Below are 22,658 nucleotides of genomic sequence, written 5' to 3' on the forward strand. Positions count from 1 at the left end.
AACAAAATTAAATAGAAGCCTGGCTGCCTAACATGCCTAATGTTCCCACACAGCATTTTCCCACCCACCTGATATCCTTGAGCGGAAGGTCTAAGCAAGGACAGAGGGATCCAGTGTACATTTCCTACTATCAACTGTAGGGTGGGGGGTTGGGGGGGGGCTTACTAATGCAGGAGGAAGAGAATAAAAAAACAAGCATCACCCCCCCCCCAAAAAAAGAGAAACGGATAAAGCACATATCCTTAGAATACCATTTGAGATCTGCAGTTTTATGTAAAAATGTGCTTTTTAATTCTTAAGCAAAGAAACTCCATCCCACTCTATTCCGTAACCATAAATATACTTTTTTTTTTTCATTTTAAGAAAGAAAATGGAAGGAATTGGGAGTTGAGCATCAGGTTTACCCATTCTTTGTTCAAGTCAACAAACTTGAAGGTATCATCAATTTATAGAGTTTCTTAGCCAAATGAATTTTGTTTATACCAACAGTATATATATACACACACACACACACATACACACCAAACATATAACAGTATGCCCCCACAAACCTAAATAAAGAGCTACGGAGAGCTATGCAACATGCCAACAGGCAGCACTATTATCAGCCCAACAAAAATCACTGCCTGCAGCAATGATTGGGGGGGGGGGACCTTATATACAATAACAAAATTTTAGTGCAGAAAGTGACTCTTTAGAGATCATTTTTTCCAACCCTTCACTGCACATACAAAGAAGCTCAGGCCAAGAGGGATGAAGTGACTTATTCACAGTCATACAGCAAAATAAAAGCAAAGCTGGGACTAGAATGATAAGAGCTCAGGTCTGTAAAGTAGTTAAATTTTTACAAAGTACTTTCTCCAAAGCAATTCAATGAAGATGGCAGTTACAGCTATGATTTTTCAGGTGATGAAAATAAGGCCTAAAAAGGTTTAACAACCTATCTAAACTTGTAAATCTGTTAAGGGGAGGAGGCGAGGAGAACAGTATGTATTAAGCACCTACTAGGTGCTAGGCACCATGATAAGTGCTTAACAAATATTATATCATTTGATTTTCACAACAATCCTATGAGGTAGGTGCTATTATCATCCCCATTGTGCTTCTGAAGAAACTGAGCCATAGGGATATTAAGTGCCTTGCCTGGGCTCACACCTCTAGTAAGTGTCTAGTAAGGCTGAATTTGAGCTCAGACCTTCCTGGTTTCAGGTCCAGCACTCCATCCACTACACCACCTACCTGCTGCCTACTGAGTAAGTATCAGTGTCACGTTTTGGATCCAGATCTCTTGACTCCAGAATCGTAATAATCTTCTCTACTAGGACATCCTGGCTCTCAATCTTACTTACAGCAGTTTTTCAATTAACTGTCACAATCTACCCAATTTCCCTATTGTTCTAGGTTCCCTGCCTTTCCTTACCTTATCCTGGAGAGATAGAGTAGCTGCTTTGCAATACAATCCCTCTTAGAGCTGCATAAGGAATGGAAGGTTCTTCCAAAGCCCTGACCCACCAATGCTACCTTCACTCCAGTACATTTCAGGGCACTACAGATGGAAACCTGCTCATTTTGGACAGCTCCGTTCCCAACAGATCTGTTTGAACACTTCAGTGTTTTAACTCCAAATGATATTTAAGTGTCCTGCCAACAAATGGCCGCTGTTTAATGTTACTTGTGTCACAGATGGAAAAGCTCTCTCTCACCATCAAATTTCCCTGCCTCCAATCTGCCTCCTGCAGGCAGTGAACGAAGCACAACATGGTGGAGGGGGTACTGGACATGGAGTTGGATTCCAATTCCTGCTGCGAGACTGAAAGCTGTGTGACCAGAGCAAGTAAGTCAGTTTACCCTTCCTGAACCTATTTCCCTCATCTGCATAATGGGTATTATTGATAGTTAATGAACTTTTGGTGGAATAATGAACTGGTCCAACCATTCTGGAGAGCAATCTGGAACTGTGCCTAAAATGCTATAAAACTGTGCATATAGCCTTTTATCCATCAATAACTCTATGAGGTCTGCACCCCAAATAGATCAAAGGAAAAAGGAAGAGGACCTATTTGTACACATTATTTATAGCAGCTCTTTTTGTGGTGGCTGAGAAATGGGAAATGGGGGGGATGCCTATCAATTTGGGAAAGGCTAAATAAGATGTGGCATATGATTGTAATGAAGGAATATTGTGCTATAAGAAATGACATGGGTGTGAGTTTCAGAAAAATATGGCAAGATCTATATGAACTGATGCAAAGTAAAGTGAGCAGAACCAGGAGAACATTGGCAATGTTGTAATGATCAACTGTGAGATTAGGTGACTCTAATCAATACAATCATCCCAGACAATCCCAAAGGACTCATGATGAAAAAATGCTATTTACCCCCCAGAGAGAGAACTGATGAACTCTGAGCGCAAACTGAAGTATGATTTTCTTGCTTTCTTTATTTTTTGGCATTATTTTGTAATATGGCTAATATGGAAATGTTTTGAATGATTTTACATGTATAATTGATATCATATTGTTTTTTCCTTCTCAGTAGATGAGAGAGAGGTAGGAGGGAAGGAGACATTCTGGAACTCAAAATTTAAAAAGAAAAAATGTTTAAAATAATTTTAAAAAGATAAAAATAAAAAAGTTAACTTTCACAAGTGATTTCTACTTTACAAACCAATCAGTTTTGATTACAGTAACTCCTTTCAGTAATATTACTTGATACAAAATCATAAAGAAATAAGACTCAGTGGGAGAGGGTGAGGAAGATTTTTTTTAAAAAAAGATTTTACTATTTTGATGAGTTAGGGTAGAGATTATGGAAAGTTATTGGAATTCATTTCATCATAGATCATAGATTTAGAGCTGGAAGGGATCTTGCAGACCAACTCCCTCATTTTACACATAAAGAAACTGAGGTCTGGAGAGGTTAAGTGACTTGCCTGGAATCATAGAGGCTATAAGTGGCAAACTGAGGATTTGAACCTATGTCCTTTGACTTCAAATCCTTTCCACTGCACCATGCTACCTCTTAATGGCAAATTACTTCGTTAATTGGCTATACGAAAAATACAAAAACAGAGTTGCAGGTTGTTTGGCCTGGCAGTATAATGGGCCTTAAAATTGTTGGAAAAGGGAGTTCTTAGAAAGGCAGGAGAGAATGGATATAAGAGAGGGATTACCCAGAGTGTGGAGTGCACCCCTCTAAACTTATGGTCTAGGCAGCACCATACCTGTATCTATGGGAATATTGAATGATTTTTTGGATTCCTTAGATCACCTGTGGCTCCAAGACTCTTCCTATGATTTTAACACAGGAAAAGGAATTCAAAAGACATCTGAGGGAATAAGATTAAAAGATGCCAAGTTATGGTCAGATGGCTGGAAGAAGCTGTGCAGCATCTGTCTTATCCCAAAACCAGGGAACAGGGAAGGAGTGGGCAGTCCACATATATGGAACTAAGAAATAAATCTTAGTGGAGAGGACCATTAAAATTCAGGGTCTCCCCCTTTTAAGGAGATACTGAGATCTCTGAGAAAGGCAGAGATGACCTAAAGAACAAAAGTACAGAGATGGACTGAGACAGGTCCTAACATTCTCTTCCCATAAATATCCAAAAGACCAGAGATAAGACCAGTAGACCCCTTGACAAAAATGGACCATTGCAACTGCTAGGATATTTCCCTAGCACCTAGGATATGAAGAGAGGAAAAGGGATGCAGACACGGACGGACAGACAGACAGACACAGACACAGACACAGACACACACACACACACACACACACACACACAAAAGAAAGGGTTCAGATGCATCATAGCCAGACATTCAGCACATGTACATAGGACAAAATTTGAGGCATCTGGGTATGGAGGAAAGCACACTGAACTTAGAATCAGACCCAGGTTCAAAGACTCTGACACTAGTTAGCTAGGACCTCAGGAACCATCTGGTCCAACCCCATGCCCGACCAAAAAACAAAAAAAAACAAACAAATAACCACTACAATATTCCCAACAACGGTTCCATCAACCTCTCTCTCGAAGACATCTCTGATCCTCAGTTTCTCTATCTGTAAAATGGGAATAAATAATACTACCTTTACTTACTAGAGGCATTGTAAAGAAAGCACCTCGCAAACTACAAAGCAGCATCTAAATGTGAGCTACTGTCATTGTTTTATACTGAATTCTTTGCTACTGCTTCATTCACATTAGAAATAGAAGGAAAAGTTGCCACAGAACTGGGTATGGCTTCCAAACCTAGCAATCAGTTGAGAACAAAATCCTATTATCTTTTCCACAAAGACTTAAAGACATATCAGGCTGGATTCCCAGACTCCTTAAACTACTTGAGGGTTCCATCTTGGCAAGTGTTATTCTTCCCTAGGTAGAGGTAGCACACACCTGGGCTCTGAGGAGAGGCCAAGAAGCCCAAGCTGGCTTCAGAACACAAGGGTTTAACTTATACAAATTTCCAGATGCTTAATAGATTGCTCATACCTAAATGCATGCTACTCCCTCTTAACACAACACATGCGTGGGGTCTCATATTAGATCAGGCAATGCCCCAAAACCAACTGCTGACTCACTGAACTATTAATGAGTCATGGGCCCCTACCTGGAGGGCTCAACTGGTTAGCAATCTACAAGAAACCAAAAGGCAGACTTTCATTTCATATACCAGAATTACCTGGGCAATGAACCTTGAAATGATACATTCGGTAAACTACAAAGACTACAGTAGAGGAAATGGAGAGTTGTTACGAATACCCAACTTCTCACTGTTTGTCAATAAAGTGAGCAATTTATTCTCTTCTCACCGGAAGGCTCAGATTTGCTATTTTTCTCATTTCTCATTTGGAGTTGGGATGAAAGGCAACAAACTCTAAGACTGCTGGTGCCAGTCAATGCCCTTTTAATTGAAATTAAGCTGCGCCACCAGCTAAGTCAGCTTCCAACATGGCTGGGCTCACCGCCTTCATAGATTTCCTGGCTGCAATCACAGTGATTTGAGCAGACCACAAGCTGTTTATCCTGATATGTTAAAAAGTGCTTAGAGATAGAAGTTTAGCAGTTATATTTCTGTCTTTACCTGAAATCAAGTAATAGAAATTCCACTGAGAAAACATCAGCTAAAGAAATAGCAGTCAGGATAAAAGACACACAAGTACAATATAATTACCACAGCACAAGGTTCAACCTATAAGTAAAATTTCAAACCTTTCAGCAGTTTTTGGCCATGCTATGCTTTGATAGTGGTTAGCCCTAGGTAGCTGATCAAAGAAAATAGCAAAGTAGCCAAATCTGAAAAATTTTAAGGAGAAAGAACAAAAGCCTTATTTCCATCATTATGTCTTCTGGTGGGTTCTCAATCTTTGAAAACTAAGAGCCAGAGACTTTGGTGGGGGAGGATAAAGCTAATCCTTCTCATTAGCCACAGAATATCAGTATTTCAAGACCTGAGAGTCCTTGGTCTCACTCATTTCTGCACACTGCTGTCTGCTTTCAGTAAAAACAAACAAAATGACAAAAAAAAAAAAGCAGCACATGTCATGAAGTAATATTGCTCTTATTGGAAAGTTTTAGATAGACTGTGTAAAACTTTCAAAGGGCTATTGGCTCTTTACTAATAATGCCCCAAGACTTAAGCAATTATCACTCTTCTATCCTAATGCTGTGATCTTTATAAATATGAAAAGTATTAGAATAACCCCATAAAGTATTTCCCTCTCTTGAATTAAATACTGCTGACATTATCTGTTATAGATTAGTCATGCTATGTAAAAACAGGCACTTTAAAAAGGGTTACAAATGCCAGGTGAGTTGTTTAGACTTTTTAAGGTTTGTTTGTCTTCCCAAGATGTTGTGTGGGTTGTTTTTTGTGTTGTTTTTTTTTTTTGTCTGTTTTAAATCATCTACCCTCCATCCCTACCATGCGTTTAAATTTCTCTATTAAGGAGTCATCATGATTTTTGGTTCTTGGGCTTTGAAAAGTTACCTATGGGGGGCAGCTAGGTGGCACAGTGGATAAAGCACTGGCCCTGGATTCAGGAAGACCTGAGTTCAAATCTGACCTCACACACTTTACACTTACTAGCTGTGTGACCCTGGGCAAGTCACTTAGCCCTCATTGCCCTGAAAAAAAAAAAAACACAAAACATTACCTGACTCCAATTTAGTTTATTTTCTTAATTCTTATCCTACTGTCAAAGTGGTCATTTTATTTTTCTAATTCTGCCATCCTCAAATAGGACTCTGTAAGCCTCACATGATTTCAAGAACCTTACTGGAGATGTGATCACAATGACAAACACGTAAGTAGAAGCAGGGTAGAGACATCAACAAATATTTGTCAAACATCTATGTCAAAGCACTGTAGTGTCAAAGCACTGTAGGGGAAAACTAAAAATCAGTGAGGGGGTGTTACAAAAATAAATATTCTAAGTAGGAAACTACCAGAAGAGGTAAAAATGGAATTCTTGGATTTAGAAGGCAGAGAGGGAAGAAGTCGCATTTCCTTATTTTCTGTTAAGAATACAAATTATGTCCATCTTATAAGAATATATAACTGAAATATTATTGGTAAGGAATACATATTTATACGAAGCAGCATGGCACACTGAATAGAGTACTGAGCTTGTAGTCAAGTAGACGAGGTTTCAAATTCTGTCTCTGACCACGAACAAGTAAGATACCAGTGAGGAAAGGGGGATTGGTCTCCTCTCAATACCTGTTTGAGGAAAAAGGTCTCCTTCTCTCCCCACCCCCAAACAAAAATCACATGGTTCAGAGAAACCCTGAGCTGGTCCAGATTAGGTCCGCTCCTGAGCTGTGACCATATAAGGGAGGAACTGAAGAACTGGCCCTGTATCACCTTCCCCATTGGCTAAGAAATACTGCTTCCAATTAGCTAGTTTTTGCGTGTAGATTGTAACCCTCGAATAATCAGACCAATGATGAAAAAGGGGAGGAGCCATTTAGTGTTAGGGATTAGGAGATAAAAAGTCTGCAAGCCTCCATTTTTTTTGGTCACCCACCAGCCGGACATGGAGTGGCCCATTCTCAGGAGAATGACAATAAATGAGCCTTTAACACATCACCACTGCTGAAATCCAGAAATTATTGAGGAGTGAGTTTTCCTCACAATACCTAACTTAAAACATCTCCCTAGGATTTATCTAAGTAATAATTGGGCTTCAATCTGCATTGGCAGATGGAGTTCCCACATAAATTACCCACATTCATGAAATCCACAGATCTTTCACATATGTGTTTTTGGTATTTTTTTTCCTAGTGGAGTTCATGGATTTTGTCCTGTTCTACTCTCTCACCCCCTTTTTATCTAGTTTCTTTATGGTGCATATCTATGAAAGCATTCACTCAAGATTAGAAGTACAGTATAAAAACTAAGCAAATGGATATGATCACCATTTTGGTCTTATGAGCATTACACTCTAAGTTTACTAGATACCATTTAGGGGCACCTAGGTGCCACAGTGGACAGAGCACTGGTCCTGGAGTCAGGAGGGCCTGAGTTCAAATTTGACCTCAGACACTTGATACTTACTAGCTGTGTGACCCTAGGCAAGTCACTTAACTGGAGTGCCTCAAACCTCTCAGGCCATCTCTAGTTGTGCTAATCTATATCTTTTTCCCCCATTTTTATGAGTTTTTCTTTTTTTAATCATAAAAATATTTTATTATTTTCCAGTTACATGTAAAGATAGCTTTCAACATTTGTTTTTATAAGATTTTGAATTCCAAATTTTTCTCCCCTCCTCCTCTCCTTTCCCCCTCTTCCCCAAGACAGAAAGCAATCTGATATAAGGTATATATGTACACTGATCTATATCTTGCCACTGCACCCAGATGGTTCTGGAGGAGAGTGTAAGGCTGGTGACTTTGCACAGCCCTGCCTCACTTAAATCCAATTCACTGCAAGTCATCACCTTGATGTCATGGTCCTCTTCGAGAATGAAGGACATGCAACAAAAACTAGATACCATTTTAAAAAATCAATGATAAAAAATTTTAAAAACATAAAAGAATTAGATAAAACATGCAAAGACAATGAATTAAACTTTTAACAATATTTCTTCATTTGAAAAGACCTACTGTGACATTTCATTGTACTCTAAATTCTGGGAAAAATCCAAGTAGGCTGAACCAGCCCAGCATGAGCTCTGGCAGAACCAGCTAACCTGGGGGAGCTCCACAGATGAACTGTGGGTCTACTGTCCGAAGACCAATCTAGCTACCTTTGCAAAGGCTCATGAACAGAAAGCTGGCTGTCAGGTTTTGATCTGGGTTTTTTGGTTGTGGTTGTGGTGGTGGTTGTTGTGGTGGTGGTGGTGGTGGTTGCTGCTTTTCCCCAGAGGAGGAAGCACGTTTGATGATTAAAATCAAGAACCTTTGAATACATATTTTAATAGAAAATATTTCAGGCCTCCATCATTTAATAGTTCACTTTTCCCAGTACTTTACATGCAGAAAATGTGGCTAATGATAAGTAACAATTTTAAGTAATCTCTTCAGTAACTTGGGTGCAATGCCTTCCTCCCATTTCAATCAAGCATGGTTGGTAAAGTGATGGATCTTGCAGTAGGATCATCAGAATGCTTGCAGAACACACAATGATACTTTAAATGTCAATCACAGTGTTTGAACACTGTAACTATAACTGTCTTATGAGGATCTTGCATTGTTCTTCCTCAGAGGCGAGTGGCCTTTCTGTACTTATCAAATGAAGAATGTGCATGCACATATCCAGGATCAAGGATCAAATAAATTATCCGGGGGTGCAGAACCAACTTTTGATTCAAAAGGTATTATTTCCATATTACAAATGAGGTCAAAATGTGATCAAACCAACAGGCACCTTGTGGTTCACATCATTTCCCCTGCTCCTCCACAGTTTACTCAAACATCCTAATTGGGCATTTCTTTGTGGGTTGAAAATGGCAACAACACAAGTGGGAAACCATCAGTCTTTAACAGGACCAATCATCAGACATACCTGATTACTTCCCTAATATGATTACTAGTAGGCAATATCCTTCTGGTCATTACCACTTAAATGTCTGCTGAAAGTAATCAACGTGATATTTTAACAACTCTGATCTGATTCCCAAGGTTCTGATCATATTAACAGGAGGATTAGCTGTGACTAAGTCAAAATGAGGAGAAAATAAGGAGATTCTTTCTGGAGCAGATCAACTAGACACATAAAAATACTATTCTACAAATCTTTCACACAGAAGAGTTCTGACCAACAATAAGGACAGATAAGGAAACTGAGGCGCCAGAAAAAAGTAAGTTATATAGCTAATGAAGAGGCAAAGTTTAAACAACAATCCAAATCTCCTGACTTCCAGCTTAGTCATCTCTCATCTTAACCATACTGTTCAGACATACTCCAAAGTAAATTATTCACTAAAAACCTTAAAAGTTGTGTGATCATCACCTGATATGTAGCAAAAGTTAACCCTTCCAAATGGATTTAGACTTAACCCCCAATTTTTTCCATTTTTTAAATAATCACAGTCAAGGAATACTTTCATTGAGAACTATAGCACTGACAACACAACTTTTTGCCACAATTATCCATCCCAGTAAAGCCATATAACCCTAACCAACAAGCCTTATTCAACTCCTAAATGTAAAACCAGTGCCATCTTTCTCATGTGGCATACAGAGAATAATGTCAAGTATGTATAGATTATCTATCTATGTATCTATGAACATATAGAGTCTACCAGAGCTGAACAGCAGTTGTAATTGTCACACATTAATGTTTCCTTACACCACCAGGTATAATATGTGAAAAGAATTATAATTGAGATCTACCCATTAGGAAACTAAGCTTGAAATGGTAGGCATACTCATTCATTAAACAAAACAGCCCCCTGGGTTACCAGAACTATTTATTTTGACATAAAGAAAGAAGGCAGGGAAGAAAAAGAGGGAAGAGGAACAGGGAAGTGCAGTTTCTTTAACTCTTACTTTTCTGACAGTGGTTTGTGGTCCAGCAGCGGTAGTTGTATTCATTATTAATGGTTGTCTTTTCACACAAAGGCTTCTCTTCCATTGCCCCTGGACAAAGGTCCCCACACTCCTTTGGAGATTTATTTCCCACAATATAGTTGTTAGATACAGCATCCAGAATCAAAGACCAGTCCACAGTGGAGAGGTAACAGAGGTCTGAATTCTTCTCAATCCTGATGGCCCCCCCGAGTGATATTCCTAAGGTTATACAGTCCAATCTCTTTGAGATTTGTCATCTCAAAGATCACCAGGGCGTAGTTATAAAAAAGGTTTCTCCCTCGGATGACCGTGAGATTAGGGAAGAGGTCACTAAGGCTCTCCAAGCCCGCCACACGAAAAAGCAGCAAGTAGTCGGTGATGACCGTGAGCTTTGGGAATCGGAAGTTCCGGTAGTCCTCTGCCTTAGAGATCAGTAGAATTCGGAGGTAGCCCTCAATCACGGTGCAGTTTTCTAGTCGCTTCAACTCCTGGATTTCATTGCGAATGTCAATGTTTGGCCCACAAACTAGAAGTAAAAAAGAAGAGGGGGGGAAAGGCAAGACACATTTTAGTTAAAGGAAATATTTTCTCTAAAAACATTACCAACCCTAGAACGTGGTCACTCTTTTCCAAGAAATCTATGTTTTTACTAAAGAAATAAAAATATGATTGTTGACCAACTTTAGGCATGGAACTGAAAACTTACTCTTGCTTTTTTTTCTGAGTCCTACAACATTAGCTGGTACTCGAATACATGGTTATAATGCTTCCCACTGATAATATAATACATTGGTTCTTGAAGGGGAAAAACCCAACACTACTACAAATGTTATCGACTGTTACACAATACCAAGTAATGATCCAGGCCAAGGAACAATCAAAATGTCCTAGAAATGGGGTAATCTTTCTAAGAGGGGGCTGAAAGTCTGTTATATGGTCTTCTTTTTTAAATTCAAATCCTGTAGCCCCTTTCTCCTCCCTGGTCCTGTGTACCTATACAGCCATGCCCTGCACAAAGTAACCCAGAATGTATTTTCACAACACCAAGGAATACAGTACATCCAAATCCCATCGTAAAGAGTCATTATGCCACTATGCCTTTTGCTTGATTGCTCATTTCTATAATGTTGCTCCTATGAAACTTTCCCCTTCAATGTTGCTTCACCTGACATCACATTTGCTTAGATTCAATTAAAGGCATTATACAAGGTATGCTAACTGAAACCCAGGCTCAAAAAGAACTTTTTGAGGAAGACTGTGATGTTTTAAGCATGTCTGTAGCACTTTTTAAGTAAAAAATCAATACCTTCCCCCTCAACCTTCCTATCATCCCTTCTCAGTATTTTGAGATGTGATGCTATCAGAAACTAGAACCAAATCATCTTTTCAGGACTGTAGCTGCTTTTCTGATCCAAGAATTCAAACAATATTTTCTGACCATTTAGTCTAAGCAAGGTACTATGCTGGGTGCTGTTGAACATATGGAGAGGCAGCCAACTCCCCCTAGGAGCTTACAGTCTAGTCATGGAAATATTAGCTATCATTTATGCAATACTTAAGGAGCAGTTGGATAGGGCTGGATAGTGGATAGAGTGCTGGACCTGGAGAGAGGAAGATTTGAGTTCAAATCCAGCCTCAGACACTTGCTCTATAACCCTGGGCAAGTCACTTGATTTCTGTTGGCCTCAATTTCCTCAATTGTAAATGGGGAATAGTAACAGCACCTACCTCACAGGGTTGTTTGTAAGGTTCAAATGAGCTAACAATTCTGAAATGCTTGGCACAATGCCTGGTACATAGTAGGTACCATGTAAATGCTTAATTAATTCCCCTTAAGGTCTGCAATTCATTTTATGTACATTGTCTCATTTGACACCCAGCAATGCTGTAAGGTAGGCTCTACAAATATTATACCCATTTACTAATATGGAAACTGAAGCTTGGCTTCAAGGTTTTGTGGTTTTAACCCCATGTCACACAGCCGTCAAGTTTCAAAGTGGGATATATACCCAGATATGTTTCCTCATTCCAGATTTCCTAACCTCTTTCCACTAACTCATGTTGCTTCTCAATATGCAGTTGGTCAATTACTACAATCTAATGATAGTAGATTTAGAAATAAGGGGGATGCTGGAAGTCTAGTTCAACCCCTTCATGTTAAAAAGTTAGGTCAGAGAGATGAAATAACTAGACAGCTATTAGGTGGAGATTCATATGAGTGGCAGAAGAGAAAAGGTTATGAGAGTTCAAAGATGGAGGGAGATCAGCTGGAGTGGCCAAGGAAGGCCTGGCTCACACAAGAAAGGCTCCACGAAGGCAAGAGCTTTTGAACTGGACCTTGAAAAATAAGTAAAGATAACTGGAAAGAAGAGAAAGAGAGGCAAGAGGAAGAACATGATCAAAAAACACAAAGGTGGGGGAGTGTGAATGATAGAAGTACTAAGAAATGAGACTGAAAGATAGCTATAGATCAGAGTGCAGAGGACCCAAATCCCAGGTGAGGAGTTTGGACTTTTTAATAACAAAAAGTCAATGGGTGTTTTTGAGTGAGGGAGAAACATAATTGATACTTTGAAGGATTTGTGGTTTCACTGGTAGAGGAACTTCCTGACCTGACATGGACAGTCGCAATATCTTCAGTGTCTTCTTTTCTATAGTTTTTCATAATTCTTCAGTTCAAATAAAGCAGCTTTTGGGAGAAAATATATATGAGGTAAGGTAGAAGACAAATTAGAATAAGTTTAAAAACTGAAGGCTGTTTCAGATGTTACAGCAATGGTCTAGGTATAGAAGGAGTGGAGTGGGTGAAGAAGAAGAACCTAATAAGGAAATGAGTTTTAAGATGGTAGCACCAGGATGAAAAGGGAAGGGCAGATATGAATGAAATTGGGAAGAATCAACAGTTCTAGGGGGCAGCTAGATGGCGCAGTGGATAAAGCACTGGCCCTGGATTCAGGAGGATCTGAGTTCAAATCCAGCCTCAGACACTTGACACTTACTAGCTGTGTGACCCTGGGCAAGTCACTTAACCCCCATTGCCCCACCAAAAAAAAAAAAAAAAAGAATCAACAGTTCTAGACAAGGAAGAGGGAGGGAATCAGATAAACTATAATCATAGAGCTTTTAAACACTTAAAGATCATTTAATACCACCCTCACATTTTACAAATGAGAAAGCTTAAACATAAAAAATGTTGGGAGTAGAACCAGACATAGAACCAGTCTTTTGCCTGTCAGTCCAGTGCTTTATCATTCTACCAAGATTTCGAGCCTGCCTTGGTGTGTTTGTTGGATAAGCATATACTACTGTGGGCAATTAATTATGTTAGGCATTGGGGATGCAAAGATTAAAAAAGCAATGCAGTCTCTAGTCTCTGCTCTCAAGGAGCTTACACTGGGGACATCGGAGTGGGGACAAAGGTGGAAGTGGTGGCATACATAAATATCTACACTAAAAGATAGAAAATGATTATACACATAGGTGAGGTCAAAGAGAATGAATGGTCTGAGAATTTTGAGGATGGAAGAATTGCTTCTTGAAGAGTGAGATCAAAGGAGAAGGATGCATCTACCCTGGAGAGGCTGACCATCACGGAAGAGATGGAATCTGCCTGTCTGCCTAGCACACACCTTCAGGATTCTATAGGCAAAAGCAAAGGGATGGTGGCAAGAAACTTAACTATAAGGAACCAAAAGTCAAAAGCCAGCAGAGACAAACTAATGACTTTACAAGCAACACAGGTAGGCAAAGCAAGGAATCCATGGAAGATAGATCCAGGTCTAGGTAAAAAGTTACAGGAGCAGAATTCAAGGGAGGAATCAACTACTGGCCCCACCAGCAAACACTTTGGGCTGCCAGTCAAGGTGCCTTTCCATTAGACCAGAGGTATCAAACATACCACCCACATGCTGATGAATCAGATTAAAAAGTAAATGGGAAGGGGCAGCTAGGTGGCGCAGTGGATAAAGCACTGGCCCTGGAGTCAGGAATACCTGAGTTCAAATCCGACCTCAGACACTTAACACTTACTAGCTGTGTGACCCTGGGCAAGTCACTTAACCCCAATTGCCTCACTAAAAAAAAAAAAGTAAATGGGAAATATTTTTTAAAATAAATAAAAATCCAATAAAACCCAGATAATATTACATTTAAAAACTAAGCCAATATGTGCCCTGCGGGGATCCTTATATATACAGATTAGTGGCTTTATTTCTTATTGACACCCCTGCTATAGACCACACTGGTACTTTATTTATTTATTTATTTTGGTGAGGCGATTAAGGTTGTGACTTGCCAAGGGTCACACAGCTAGTAAGTGTCAAGTATCTGGTCGGATTTGAACTCAGGTCCTCCTGAATTCAGGGCCAGTGCTCTATTCACTGCACCACCTAGCTGCCCCAGTATTTTATTTTATAAGTATTTTCTTGATTCCCTTCATCTAACTGCTATTGCTTCCGCCATGAAATTAGCTTGTATTTATCTCATATATTTTGTATAAATAGATACGTGTACATGTTATTTCCTCTCATTGAATGGAAGTTCCTTCAGGGCAGGGACTTTTTGATTTTTGTCTTTGCATCTCTTGCATCTAGAATATATGTGTATGTATAGATGCATATACCCTCACACATATACACATATATAATAGGATATTAATAAATACTCTGATTCTTGTGTAATGCTGGGTATTGTGGCTATTTATGTTAGTATTTAATCTTTATGTTAGATTATAAATTATTTGAAGGTAGTGGCTATATCTCATCCAAACTCTGTATCTTCCCCAACACCTAGCACGATGCATTGCACACAGTATGTACTTAAACATTTCTTGTATTTTCTATTTGGAATAAGGTTGAAAAGGAAGGTCTAGAGCTAGATTAACTTCTTGTTGAATTGTTTCATGTATGGTTTTCTTGGCAAAGATACTGGACTGGTTTGCCATTTCCTTCTCCAGTTCATTTTACAGATAAGGAACTGAGGCAAACAGAGTTAAGTGACTTGCCCAAGGTCAAGCAGCAAGTGAATGTCTGAGGCCAGATGCAGATTCATAAAGATGAGTCCTTCTGACTTGAGGCCTAGTGCTCTATCCATTGTTCCAACTAGTTGCCCAATGAACTAGATGAGGGTTTATTAGGAAGAGAGCATTGAGATAAGACTTACATATTAGGAAGGATATTTTTGCAGTGGTGCAACAGATATTAAGTGAGGGAAAGAGAGTATATAGGCAAGGAGATCAACTAGGAGACTATTATAAGAAAGAGACAGAGACCTGAATTAGGATGGTCGTAATGAGTACCATACTATCGATATGACAAGTCCTACATGGGACTGTCATACTTGCTAAAGGACTGGAGACTTTTGGGATAGAATCACAGAATTTCAGGGCTGATGAAAACTTTGAGATCATCTGATCCACCCTTCCTCTCTGATCCACCCTTCCTATCCTACAGATGAAGGAACTGAGAGGTTTAATGAAGAAATCAGAAAGGTTTAATGATTTGCTCACAATCACATAGCTCATTACTTAGTTGACAAAGCTGGAATTAAACCCTTGTACTACAATTTTCTACCATATTATATTAGCTGTTGAGTGAGGTTAATTTCTTAAACCTTACCCAGACAAAAAAAAAATGTTAATACATTTCTTTTAGCATAAAGATCAGGAATATTCATCAGTCAAAAAAGAAAAGAAAAAAAGCCACACACAGTATGTTACTTATGCCAGGATACTTATTTATTTTTGTGTCATAGATCATGTTGAATCATGTTATAAAGTATTAAGTATCTAAGCCAGTCAATGCATTTGAAATCATTACCTACAGACCATGAAAATCCACTATCTAGGCAGAGAGCCTCAAGCCTAATAACTTATTTTCCTGATATTTTACATCTGGAACAAAATGCTCACTTGAGGAGAAGAATTTCCATTTCACTTCTTGCTCTCCCTCCTCTCTAACCCCTCAGTACTTACATAAATCTATATTAAAGCAACACAGAGTAGATCTCTGTTAAGAGATCACTGTTGTCTACATAGAATGACAAGAGTAAACTCCAAAACTAACACTTTTTTCCGTTTAAAGAAAGGAAAAACAACTATCAACTCATTCCCTAACAGGCGGGGGGGGGGGGGGGGGGTGGCAAAAAAAACCCAAATGACAAGGTACAAGGAGCTGAACCTAACATCCAGTTGTTTTTGGATTCTGTGACACTGTTGGCCTTTAGGATGTTTTGTGACATTGACAGAAAAAGGAAACCTTGACCGTGAGGAATAATTGGCAAACAGGAAAGAAAGCAAGTGATACAGCATTTTGCTTAAGCAATCTAATGAAAGAATTAAGAAAGCCCTCCTAAAGAATGCATTTGTCATTCAGGGGAAATGGAATACTATACTTTTCCCATACTTTTCAAGCAAAAATCATACAAATAAGTCAACATATGACTGCCCTTTAAAGGAGGGCAGATGCCCAGGGAAATATGAAAATTAGAAAACAGAGGAAAGAAAAACTCCCACTAAAAGAAATCTGTAACGGAGATCCTTAACCTCATACAGTACTCACACTGTACAGTGCACATACTCTATCTGCTCTGGGAGGTCAATAAATAACAGACAACAAAAACAAAAACAGATGGAGAAACTCCAGCTAAGTTTGACAATGAGGAAGGGGTAAAATGGGCAAATGATAGCCTAAGATCACCTCAAAGGCAGAACCCAGACTACAGATTTAGACAGTTTCTTTACTACTGATAAAATGTTTATAAAAAACAAAACAAAACAATTAAGTTGAAAGGAAACTGTCACTGGAAAATTCTAAAGGATTATAAGAAGATCAACGGGTTAGGCTGCTCTTGTCATATTTGAGGAAGGCTAAATAATATACACATAAACTATATTTATTTGGCTAATAAATTCATGTGAAATTACTAATTTAAGGGGTACTGATGGAAAACACTTGGTTGATAGCAAGGAGATACAGCTTATCCTGAAGAGGCTCTGAGACCCAAGATAGTTTAAGAGAAAGGCCAAGGGTCCAGTCAAGGGTAATAGACAGAAAGACCTTGGAGGGGGCTTAAGTCAGAAAGTAAACTAGAAGAGGCAAGGTAACTGATATCTTCTGGGGAAATTCCTCTACTTGAAAAAAGGAAAAATGACGGCTGAGTTTAAAAAGAAAGTGACCAGGGTCAGATTCCAATTGTCAGGTCCATCTGGGGATCTGGGAAGCCAAACAGTTGGAAAAAAGAGGGAAGGGATGCTATTAGTAGAGATGGAGAGAGCAAGGGTAGGAATGAAGGATAATGAAAATAATGGCTGACATTTGCAAAACAATTTAAGGTTTTCAAAATGCATCATATCCACTGTAACAAAACACTTTAGAGGGTGTGTGTGTGTGTGTGTGTGTGTTGTATGTATGTAACATCATTTGATTCTCACAAGAACTATATGGAATAGGTATTAATTATTTGAAAAGCATTAATTATACCCATTTCACAGATGAGAAACCACAGGAAGATATTAAGTTGTTGGGGGCAGCTAGGTGGCGCAGTGGATAGAGCACCTGCCCTGGAGTCAGGATACCTGAGTTCAAATCTGGCCTCAGACACTTAACACTTACTAGCTGTGTGACCCTGGGCAAGTCACTTAACCCCAATTGCCCCACCAAAAAAAAAAACCAAAAACAAGATATTAAGTTGTTCATGAGTTCTTAATTGCCAAATCTAATGGCTTTTTCTCAATTCTCATCCTTCTTCACCTGCCTGCAGCCTTTGACACTCCATCGCTCTCTCTTCTCTGTAGGTTTTCCAAACCCACCTCTCTCCTGATTCTCTTTCTACTTGTCTTACCTCTCTCTCTTCTGTCTCCTCTGCTAGATTTCCACTGAGGTCTGGCCCAGTAACCATGGGTGTGCCCCAATGCTCTTTTGGGGACCCTCTTCTTTTCTTCCTCTAGACTACTGCACTTAGTAATCTCATCAGCTCCCATAATTTCCATTAAAACTTCTTTGCTCCTAATAATATGCTTTTACTGACAGAAGTTAGGTAACTGGACCATGGTCACAGAACTATAACCCGAGTCTCTCCTGACTCTTAGGTCCAACGTTCTTTACAGTACACCCCATAGCCTCACAAACATATAATTACAGAGCAAGAACAGGCAAGTAGATAAGCTAGAGTGCTAGAAAATCCTAGTAGGTATTTTAGCTTTACTACTGAGTTTATGGAAACAGCCCAATTACAAAAGGCATGGTTCTGAAAGTAGCTCTGCTGTACATCCATGCAGGTTCTGAAAAAATAGTCCTGAATATTAGAATGGTCTTTATCAGAAAAGGAAATCCTAAAGTTAATTAATCAATCTCAAGTTAAACTGCCATATAAATTCAATTTTTAAAAAACACAACACTTTAATAAGTAACTACTGTATGCAAAGCACTGAGCTGAGTGCTGGAGTTACAGGGGCAAAAAGAAATCCTTAATCTCAAGGAACCTATATCCTATTTTTTTTTAACGGTCAGAATTGCCCCCACCCAACTCGTTTATTAATTTATTCTTCAAAAACATAACATCCAACTGAAACAGCATTACAAGGGGCAGTTAGATCCGTAGAAACAATGTTAGATATATTATAAATAGGTAAGTGGTTAAACAACAATACATCAGGACAGTGACAGTTAACAAAGTAAACAAGAATAGATTGATAGAGTAATAGAGCATTTATTAAGCACCCATGGTATACCGGAAACTATACTAAGTGTTAAGGGTACAAAGAAAGGCAACAACATGGTCTCCACCCTCAAGGAGCTAACATTTTAATTCTAATGGGGAATAAGGAGGGGAAGAGTACAAGCTTGTATTAAGTGCCAGCTAAGGGGGGGTGGGGAGGGGAAAGAGGGAGTGGAGGAGGGGACAGTTCCTACTCTCAAGGAGCTCACAGTCTAACATGCAAACAGTTATGTACAAACAAACCATATTTAGGATAAAATGCAAATAATCAACAAAGCAATGACATGAAGTATTAAGGGAGAATCAGATGTTACACATAAAAATATCTAGTCTCTGATGCATATGTAATGTCTTGTGAAATCTAAACATAACTAGTGAAATACAAACAGCATTTATGTACTAAGGGCCTATAATTAAGACATGACCTAAACCCAAAATCCAATGCTAAAAAGATAAAAGTCCAATAATGAAAAAAAGACAAAGGTTTTTATATAACCAATTTTCATGTCTTTTACACATAAAATAACAAAACTTTCTTGATATGATTAAAATTCATTTCCTATTACTCCTCACTTATGAATTCACTGTGCAAGTTAAATTGTAGTCTGATAGTGAATTCTTCATTCTGGTAGGCATTTTCCTCTTTATTTTATCTCCTTTCATCCCTGACTACTTCAAACATCCTACAAGAACCTGTCTGCCCTCTACAAAAATGAGGCCAGGAAACCAACCAAAACACACAACAAGGCCAAGATCACAAATGAAGAAATGGAAAGGGAGACCTAACAGGTCTCCCTTTTTCCAGTCAATATTTATTTATTAAGCACCTACTATGTGCCCAGTAGGATGTTAAGGGCAAGAAAAACGGTATACAAAAAGGGGCACGGCCCTCAGGAATATACAATCAATTTTTTCCTACTGTATTCTGTGGTTTTTGTTTGCCCAATTATTATTCAGACAAAATGTCGGGCTACATTCTGGCACCAGGTCCTACTGACTAACAATGCCTAACAAAAACATTTTTGATAACAAAAATTACAAATACAATAAAAAACTTCGAAGTCCCATGAAAATGACCAAAGCAGATTCTGACATGCACAAGTGCACATTAATTCAACATAGATATGAAGCCTTTTTGCTTTGCTTACTGAATGACAATATATTCCCATTTCTCACCAATGTCTTTGAATATAAATAACACAAGGAAACTGTTATCAGTCAACATGTTTACTTACCAAGGGCAAGGACCAAAAAATAAGGTTTTCCTCCTACTGACAATTCCTTTTGAAAAGAGAAATATGAACTTGGGCACAATTCATCAAGTTCTCAATTTTTCTTTCCCACTAACAGATAATAGCCATTCAGTCTTAGAAAGACTGTAAAATGAAATTAGCTTGAGGATGATAGTATATTAATATGAAATAGTTCCAATGAGTATCAGACTCTAGCACAGAGCTCACATAACAATGGTGAAATGTCTACATTCTGTCATGCCAATTAAGATAAGAATATTTGAAAGGGAATCCAAGGACCTGGGGAGACTAATACAAGTCCCTCTTGCCTTTCCACTTAAAACATCTGCTGACTAAACAACATGTTTTAGAATAAAAGTTTTTAAATTCTTAAGCCTGTGGTAGCAAAGCCATTTTCCTGGATCTGCGTAAGAACCAACAATTTCACCAACTCTCAGTATTCAAAATACTTTTCCGATCTTGAAATATCTTTGTCCAATATTCTCTACAATTTTCTATTTGTAAATACTTCTCCTAAAAGCATTTTGTCTTTTCTAATTTAATCACATTTATTTAAAATAGCTGATGATATTTCTAATGAGCATTAAAAATACATGAGAATTTTTGCTTTGGATCGAACGCAACCCATTAAACAAAACTCAGCCGAAGATGGACTCCTCTTGAAATTTTTTCAAGGCAGGTTTAGTTACCAAATGTACCAAAATGATCTCAAGATAATACAGTTTCACCAATAAATCAGTCTCAGGGCATTGACTCTGAGTGTAAAAGACTCCAAAGCATCATGCCATCTTGCAGCAATTTTTTTCCACCCAACAAAAACACAACTTAAACCACTAACCATAGCATAGGACAGGGCTTTGTAAAATTGAAAAGCTTCAAATGTCATCATTTGTGTGACAGAGAGATGTTATGAATTATTGTGACAGAGAATGGGAGACGGTATAAAGTCGAACAGGCTAGGATATCTATATAAATTACAGCTTGACTTGAAAGACTTTCAACACTCAGCTCTTTCTCATAATTAGGTTAAAAATTAAATCTGGGCCCAACATATTGTCCACTTGCAGTATCTCTCCAAGATATATGCAGTTATGTAATTTACATATACATATGTAAATATATGTAACACACATATATACATATACACACAAAAAGGGTAGAGGAAAATATTTAGTCTATCACCTCTCTGTCAGGAAGTAGGTATCATTCTTCATCAGCAATCCACTGGAATCATAGTTGATCACTGAATTTGTCAGTTTTAATTATGTTCTTCAAAATTATTTTTGCAGTATTGTTCTTTAAGTGTAAATCGTCCTTCTGGTTCTGTTCACTTCACTACATCATTTAATATTAGTCTTCCCTGGTTTCTCTGAAACTATCCCTTCCATTCCATTTTTTCTTCTTATCTTACAAACAACTTTTTAATAATACCTAGAATTTATATAGCACTTTAAAGTTTGCAAAATTTTAAAATATGGTAATTCATCTGAATATCATAAGAATCTCTATGAGCTAGGTACGATTATTATTTCCACTTCATAGATGAGAAAACAGGAACAGAGATTAAGTGACTTGCTAATAAGTGTCTTGGCAGAATTCAAACTCAGTTCTTCCTCATTTCAAGTCCCGAGCTCTATCTACTGTGTCATCTAGCTTCCTACTTTAAATATAAGTGGGAAAATGAGCCAAGGCCTTGTCTCTCCTTTTCCTTCAGATTTCCCTTTTTTTCTGCTGTTTTAAAAACACCTTTGTAGCATATGTTATATTTTCAAAAAAGCTTTCACATCTATTCCTTCATGTAATTCCCTTCGATAACCAATCTTGACTGAATATTCTCCTGAGACATGCTGCTCCCACACTTACAAATCCATTCCTCTTCCCAAAGAAACATTTTCCCTAGTCCATACCTACTTAACATAAACATCTAAGAGGCTGGAGTCCCAAGTCTATTCCTCATTCTTCACTGAGTAATTCTAAGTTTTTTACATAAGTCACTTACCCTCTTTATACACTGGGTTTTCTTCAGCAGCAAAATAAAAATCACAGTGCAAAATATCAGAGAGAGAAAGTCTGCTGGAACTATTTGCTGCTTCTATGTGGGAAATCCCAGGGCTTCCTCAAGACTCTTTCAAGGTGGTGGTGGGGTATCCTGAAGTCAAAACTTTTCATGATAATACTAAGACTTTTAAATTTCTAATGTAGAATACCTCAACAGGGTCCCTGATAATTAAGAGTGCAAAAAGGTTCTGAGACTAGAAAAATCTAAGAATTGATATGACACCCATCCAACAGGAGATCCAATATGGCTTTCTTATCCCCTACAGAAAAATCATCTAATCATTATACCTTTTTACTCAGTCAATTCAATTCAATTCCATATCCAGGAGCATACAAGGATTCAATTCTCACCAGTGGTCCAGAATTGCCCTACATCCTAGGGTAGAGCAAATATATCACTGCCAAACTGAATTGATGGCCCATGAAGATAAACCCCCAAACCAAATGACTGAGGGCAGTCCCTACAACTCAGGGATCCAAGTATCAACAACTCAATGACCACAGATCTGAGATTACTCTCACTGAAGTGTGATAGAAAACAAAGACTAGATAAAGTGTGATGAGTTTTCTGCTGGTTTTATATATAAAAAATAGGAAGTGAGAAAAGGCAAACCCAT

General features: G+C 38.4%; 1 protein-coding gene across 1 annotated transcript in view; it reads right to left on the reverse strand.

The window, feature by feature from the left end:
• The window catches only part of IGF1R (insulin like growth factor 1 receptor), a 389,249-nt gene that overhangs the window by 299,063 nt on the left and 67,528 nt on the right, over window positions 1-22,658 (reverse strand). Inside the window, 2 exon segments of the mRNA XM_043982683.1 lie at window positions 9,995-10,220; window positions 10,222-10,541. Of these exon segments, the coding sequence (XP_043838618.1) occupies window positions 9,995-10,220; window positions 10,222-10,541 (546 nt within the window).

The sequence above is a fragment of the Dromiciops gliroides genome, chromosome 2 (genome assembly GCF_019393635.1).
Source record: "Dromiciops gliroides isolate mDroGli1 chromosome 2, mDroGli1.pri, whole genome shotgun sequence".
NCBI classification, from domain to species: Eukaryota; Metazoa; Chordata; class Mammalia; order Microbiotheria; family Microbiotheriidae; genus Dromiciops; species Dromiciops gliroides.